The following is a 7,284-nucleotide window of genomic DNA, read 5'->3' as shown; positions in this document are numbered from 1 at the left end:
AAGGAAAGAAACTGGGCAATTCTGCTATTTGCCTGAGTGTAAATCTTACTGCCAATCATTAAGTGTCAAGGGTCCTCTGAATGGATGCACTTCTAATACATTAAGTACAAGCACCACTGTTTTCTTTCACAAAAATTTTTCTTTAATTCAATATGAATGAAGAATGAAGAAACCTGGCTTGCAAAGCACCTTGTCAGAAGCTGTGCAAAGAAAGACAATAAATACCAAAGTATTTGCATCATGTCTTGTACACAAAAGTGTAGCTTAGATAGCATGCAAGAAAGTCAAAATAGTATTCAAGCCTTTTGTTCTCATCTTTTGTTCATTAGCAAATAATATTATATAAGCAAAACTGACTTTCTTGCACAATATGTATAAAAGAAGTGCGGCATTGGAGTGTAAGATGGCTGATGATTGAATGAATGTCATGAAAATAGCGATAAAAGCTGCCAAAGGCATTTCATTCAAGAAGAAAGCACAAAAATCATCCAAAGAAAAAAAAAAGTACTGCTTTGAAAGACTGAATATGTATTAAGCAATGCACTTGAATACATGAAACTCTGTGAAGAAAATTCACATTACAAACTGGGCTGCCGGCAGGAGCAGTAATTTAGGAAGTGACATCTTTTGTACAAACATACCCAAGAGACCAAAAACACTGCTTTCTGTGACCTCCTGTTAAATGTGCAGGCCATCAGTGAAGCATTGCTAGAAATCAGTAGACAAACACACACGAGTAGCTGTCTACTATGCCATTATTATTAGGGAATTTTTCACAGCAGCTGAAGAAAAAAAATAGATGAGGCCCCCTCTGTGTGTGCATGTGAGCACAACCAACAGTGTGCATGGCAAAACGCTCTCGACTGCTGCAAGACCGGAGCTCACCGTGAAGGCTAAGAGCAGCAGCAATACGCACAGGAATGAACACAAATGCGGCTACTGAGCCTTACAAGGCACAGCACACAACTGGACATGTCCACCTGTCCTGGTTTGGCTGGCTTGAACTGTTCTTGGCTGCCGAGCATCATGCTGGAAGCACATAAGGTCCGTAGGCATCGGGTGCTCCAGTGCAGAGAACTGGCCAGTATGCAGGAGGGTACCACCACAAGATCACATGCACATTTTCACACACACCCACAAAAAAAAAGAAAAAAAAAAAAAAAAAGGGGGGGGGGGGGGGGGGCTCACTGCAGCATCTTCCTAAAACTTGAAAGAAGCCTACTGCTTTTCTGCTGTCTGCATCAATGTCCATGCAAGTCCATGAAAACACCAGTCTCACTACAGCTGACCGACTGTACAAAATGGGTGTGACGTATGGTCGTGTCGTCACCCACCACAAAGGAGGTCTACCCTCCTCAGGAGCCCAGGTGAGGCTGGCGCAGTCGTCGATGTGGCTGGCTAAGGGACATGCTGGAAAGCTCCGAAGCCAGCCGGACATTCTGCACTGAGGGGCCTGCTTTTGAACGGTCCAGGAACTTCCTGCACAGCCGGTTACCAACAACTCTGAGCAAATGATAGACAACGAAAGAGTTAAGCCGCACAGCCTTACAAAAGCACACTACTCACTTGCGGGCCATCTTGAGAAGCTCCTCTTTCCTGCGCGACAGCATGCGCTCCCTCTCACTCGGCGATTTGGAGAAACGGCCACCAACTTGTGGTCCCATGCTGTTGTCTCTGTAACAGAGCAAAGATGCAGATCCAAATGATTTAACTATGACTCTGTGGCTATGCACTATAAACCTTTTCACAGTTTACAACTTGTCTGGGCATGCACATGCATCTTGGGCAACACTGTGCATGCCCTATATGCTGCCTGTGTGAAGCCAACCAAACATCACAGCCACAACCAAACGGCAGCACGGCAGTGTTCAGAAGGGCAAACTTGAGAAAGTGCTTAGCTCAGCTCATAACCAAATTCAACACAGGTAGCGAGAAACTGTGAAAGGCACAAAAGTTTCTTAGCTAAAATGGAAAAAGTAAACACTGCAAAAAAAAGAAGCCACAGTTTCAATGCAACTGGATCGACCACACTAATTCTAAGTGGTTGTACGACATGCTCTTTAGGTAGATACCTAGTGTGCTATCAATAGATTTTTCCACAAATCGCAGCGCCGCGCCATACCCTGGCGGATCCGCGCAAAGCATGATGGGAGAACGGAGCGATCGCCACCCGCGTCAGCTGCTGGCAAACGTGTTGGCGTGCTGTGCCGCTGCTTTCTGCCGTCGTGCGTCTTCTCGTGCGCGTTGTTGGTGCTTCCTTGCAAAATGCACCAAGCCCCAGATTGCTTTGATAGTTAACTGCTAGTCCTTATGCAATTTTTTCATGACTTTTAAAACGAAAGCTTCACTACGCCATGTAAAGCCAAGGTTGCCGTGCATGGCACACGCTGCTACAGCGGACGCGCCGTAACGATGGCAACGAGCTGCTCCTGTCACCCATGGGGTGCCGCTGGGCTCCAGATGCGTGCGTCAGCGTGGAGATAGGAGAAGGGTTGTTTCCGCACAGGGCATGCGCGCGCCGCCACAGGGAGTTGCAGTGGGCGAACGCCGGACTTTTTTGTGTCGGCTGATGACCCGTGGATTTAGAATGCAACCCCTAACTGTACAATACGATGCAAAGGAATGGTGGGCACAGTGTAATTAAAAGAAAATAGCAAGAAGCAGCAGCACAGCAAGGACGCCGAGATGGCAGAGAAAAGTCTGCCCGAGAACCGGCAGAGTCGGAGAGACGCGGCGCTCCGCTTTCCCAGGGGGCTTTGCGAGGCCGCTTGGTGGCGTGGCGAAATTACCGGAAAGGTCTATACATGCCAGATACTTTGCCAGCTACATTGCTTGCTCTGCTTATTACTGGGGAGCAGCGGCTTATACCACAGTGCGAGTTGCTGGCATGGCTAGCTTTGCCAAGGAAAAAAAAAAAGCTAATTTGCCCATTTCCCAAGGTGCACCGCTACTCAACGCACGCTCTCAGCGATATTCCATGCCATAAAAAGAAATTCCCTGAATTCCACAAATTCCTTATTTTGAAGCCCTTTCTCCTTGCAGCTGCTTGAAAATCTTCAATACGGAAAAACTGGTACTAGTTCTCGAAATTCTGTGAAACTCTGCAAAATACCCTTTTTCCAAAATGTACCCCTTCAGGTTCCCTCAAAAAGAGAATTCCCCAATGAAACATCGCTGTGCTTTTTCTCTGAGCCTCAAAGCATATGCAGAGCAACTAGTGTTGCAAAGTTCGCAATTTTTTCGTTAAATTCTGTGGGTTTTTTACACTCTTTAGTGGGACAAAAATATTGTATTGCGGGTGGCAGGTTTTTTAGATGTCTGGCTGGCTGCCTATTTTTGCAGTTTTTCGTGGTTACACAGTTTTTGTTTAGAAAAGTCTAAATTCACTAATATTACACTAATTTCTGCAAGAGAATGTCGCTGTGAACTCGTGATGACAAGGTGGCAAATGTACGCTCGCCTAATGCACCATGAATTGATTTCTGTGGCATTCCTAAAGCAATCACCAAGGTTGCTGTGGCTGGGCAAGTGGTCGAGTGGACTGGGTACTCGAAGTTCCAAATGCAAACAAATGCCTTGTGTTCTTATTAGGGGTGTGCAAATACTCTAAATTTCAAATACGAATCGAATGTGCTTGTTATTCGATTCATATTCAAAAAACTGATATTTTGACTTTTCGAATATTAGAAAATTACCCAAAACACCGAAATTGTTCGAATTCACCGCAGTTTCCCCACATTGCGTGCTTCACTGCAATGTTTGGTCACGTGGACTTGCAGTGCCGGTAAGGCCCTCTTCACAAAACGGCCCAATGGAGTTTTGGGGATGCAGTTCCTGACTGCACGGGCTGTGTAGTCTGAATTAATGAGAGTCTACTGTATTCAACAGTGATCCACCCACCCAGCTTCATGCAGATCCCTGCTGCATAGAAAATCACTTCACAGGATACTGTATAAAATTTTTACTCCATTCTTTAGTAGAGTAACACACTCCTATGCAATTCTAGTTTCATTTCATAAGCAAATACATGTGAATCCTGAATTAAACAAGGCGAAGAATGTTTGCTATTTTTTAATTTTACTTTTTTTTTCTCCCCTGTCAAACACTTATTTGATTTAATATTCGAAAGCATTTTTTCCTCATATATTCGTATTCGATTTGTATTAAAAAATTTCGATACTCGCACACCTCTAGTTTAATTATTAGAGTCTTGGTGCCCCTTACAAAAGTTCATGGCCTGCCACTACAAAACTCGCTGCCTTCAACTGCAATGGAAGATGCCAACTCTCGTCAGCTGGAACAGTGGGAGCACAGCTGCATTCCGGTATAGTGTGAACAAGTGCGGGGATGCTTCTGGCAAAAACCCCTTCTACCTGGATGGGTTCCCTCCCTCTGTGCTGATGCTACTCTGGTCGAACGAAGAGGTTGGATGCATGTTCAATGAACTAACATTACGAAATGTAAACAGAAAACTTAGTGGGAGCCAAGATGACAAATCCTATCAATTATTCAAGCCAGGCTCCAAAGACAGGTTAAGTGGTGCTCAAACAACAAACTGCTTGCAAACGTAATCCACAAGATCAGCATGAATGAAGGTGGACATTGGCAGCAGCGCTAGAAGTTTACGCCTACAGAAGGCAAGCGAGATATTCTTGAGAAGGAAAGTTTTTGTAGCCTGAAGTTTCTAGTCCAAAGGAAAAAAAAAGGTGCTTTATTTTTGCTCATAGGCTGAACAACAAACAGGATAAAATGCATAAATATTAGCCTTTTGATGCAAACGTTGAATTAAATGGGTCTGGGGCTTCCTGTTGCAGGGTTTCTATTTTTGAGTCAGCAAAACTGTTGATACGACAAAACTGGCAAAATAAGCAATGAAAGGTTACAGCATGCTTACAACTTCCACCATGTATATCAACGCTCTCTTAAAAAATGGTAGAACTCGTTTTGCGGAGGCAATATATCAGTAGAATTAGTATTGACCACGAAGTAAGATAGGACAGGAGCGCAGACTCAGGTGCGCTGCAATGCATTCGGCGTAGGCAGATTTTGCTACACGAACGCTGAGCCCCCATCCGGTGCTCAGCTTCGGACTGTACTCTCTTTCTCCATTCCCCTTTCCTCGCCGACGGCGCTTTCTACCTGTCCTCCTTGCAGAAAGAGACTAATTGGTGCGCCGCCTCTCGACAGTGAAGCGAAATTAAATACCCCTGAGCTCGATCTAGGTGACCACACGAGCGTCGCATACAACGGGCGGAGAGCAGACGTAGTGGTAGCTTCGCACGTCGTCTGCTAGCCGGAAAACGCACAAGTGGAATCGTTGTCATCATTGCGCGTACGCCAACCTGTATCTTTTCTCAAGATGACTTGCACTGAGTAAATGTTACCAACGTGTCTGCTCCACCAGACACGCTAGAGATGCAGACAGTTGTGCTTACTGGACACAGCCTAGGCCTGTACCTGGACCATACAAGTCTTACCTAAACAGCTACAATAGCCAGATGCCAATATTTTGCTAGCAAAATTAAACTGCGCACAGCAATTACAGACCATTTCATGAGTAACAACAGCATCATTAATGCACCAATGACACTCTGCAATTGACTGGCTACACATCTTGAACATCTTGAACATCATAGAATATGTTATAAATTTTTGCGTAAAGTCTAAATGGGCCTATGAATACAATAAATAAAATCATGATAATTCTGGTGATAGGCTCTTACGGTGAAAAGGCAGTTGTAGCCAAGAGTGCTCAGAGCAAATACCAAATGAAATGCAGTATGCCACTCCATTAGGAATTAAATAATTTATGCCTACTTATGATAACAATGTAATATGTGCCTCCCAAATATGGAATACATTACCCTGATGTAGACGCCTCTTCAGCCTGGGGATACGGTTCAGGATCTTCAAGAAACATAGAGGAACTAGAATCCAGAACATTTGCAGAGGAGTTTCTTGGAAACCTCTCATCTGCAAGTGCTTCCTTATGGGTGTCAAGCCCATGATTCTGAAAGCCAGACAGCAGAGATCAGACATTGCATGTGCGAATAACTAATGTTAATCATTTTGCTAGTCACCTACCGCAGCTTCTCTTGATGTAGCCTGACATAAGAAAAAGGTAAGAGAAATGCACTGCTGATGCACAAAAAGAGATAATGACCAAAACAAGCACGGCACATAACAAATAAGTTTGAACATAAAAAAAAAAGGGAACACCAAAGTATCCACATTCAGCTCTTTATTAGGATGCTGCATAACTTCTCAAAGAAAGGCAGAAAATCACCTCTATCCTGCTTTCAGTCCTTCGTTACTACTTCAGGTCAGGTTATGCGACACTGGGCCCTTCGAGCCCTTCAGATAACAGTACAGTGCTCACATAAGTCCAATCCTATGAATTGTCCTATGAATTAATACCGATGATTATGACCATACTTGGAGTGCTGCACAAGATGTGCCTGCTAGTGTTCACGTAAGGAGAGAATGTGTGAATCTGCATCATATAGCTCACACTGTTCTAGTCTTGGTGTCTGCATTCATCTCTGGTTTTCATAACGTCAACATATTAGCATGCACTACAGGAACTACAACTGTAAGGCTGTATTATCTGATGTCTGGTTTGTAGCAAGCATTGGGTGAAAGGAGCTGCAAATCCTCTCTAATCTCGCAACATGTTGCAGACCCATTGCTTGAGCCCAATTTAACACTACACTGAATGCATACTAGGCTAGAGATTTCGAGGCTAACGCTAGTCTCTTACATTGGCTCACAACAGTGATGCTTCAAGCATTTTCTTCCTTTATTTTTCAGGCAGGTAAGAGAGGGAGGGAAAAGATGGCCGAAAACTATGAGATAACTGTGAGAAAAGGAGTGAGAAAACTGCACTATTTATTTCATGGCTGGACGATACTCAACCTTGCTGAGCTAAAGCCCTTCACCAAAAGCTTTCAAAATGAAGACAATGCACACTAGACAAGCGGAAGATTGTTCCAAATGTTCTAAATTTTCAACAGGAGGGCATCCCTTGGGCAATGCTTGTGAACAGCCAGGACAAAAATCTGCGACATGATTTACAGGCCCATTACATACCACAAAATTAACCCTAGCAGAAGGTTCCAAACTGGATTCTGCAAGACCTTTGCGTTTCTTGGACGCTTTTCTTGGGCTTTTAGAGGACTTAAATCAACAACAGATCCTTCTTTCTTTTTCTTCACTCCCATCGCAGTGAAAATTGACCATGTTGCAACGGCTGCAACAAACTGCTTATTACTGTGATCATATAAT

The 7,284-nt window shown here is 44.1% G+C and overlaps 1 protein-coding gene across 4 annotated transcripts in view; it reads right to left on the bottom strand.

Moving 5' to 3' along the window:
* Positions 1-1,176: 1,176 nt before the first annotated feature.
* Positions 1,177-7,284, bottom strand: part of LOC146205328 (E3 ubiquitin-protein ligase AMFR-like) — a 92,182-nt gene continuing 86,074 nt past the window's right edge. For all 4 annotated transcript variants that reach the window (XM_084589965.1, XM_084589966.1, XM_084589967.1 and 1 more), the window contains 3 exons: positions 5,865-6,010; positions 1,567-1,674; positions 1,177-1,479 (listed from right to left, as the gene is read on the bottom strand). In XM_084589965.1, coding sequence (XP_084446091.1) covers positions 1,356-1,479; positions 1,567-1,674; positions 5,865-6,010 — 378 coding nt within the window. In that variant the 3' untranslated portion in view covers positions 1,177-1,355. The remainder of the gene's footprint in view (positions 1,480-1,566; positions 1,675-5,864; positions 6,011-7,284) is intronic.

Source organism: Amblyomma maculatum, chromosome 1, assembly GCF_055883805.1.
Source record: "Amblyomma maculatum isolate TAMU_Amacu chromosome 1, ASM5588380v1, whole genome shotgun sequence".
NCBI lineage: Eukaryota > Metazoa > Arthropoda > Arachnida > Ixodida > Ixodidae > Amblyomma > Amblyomma maculatum.
Note: the sequence above shows the minus strand (reverse complement) of the source record. Positions and strands in the feature narration are given on the sequence as shown.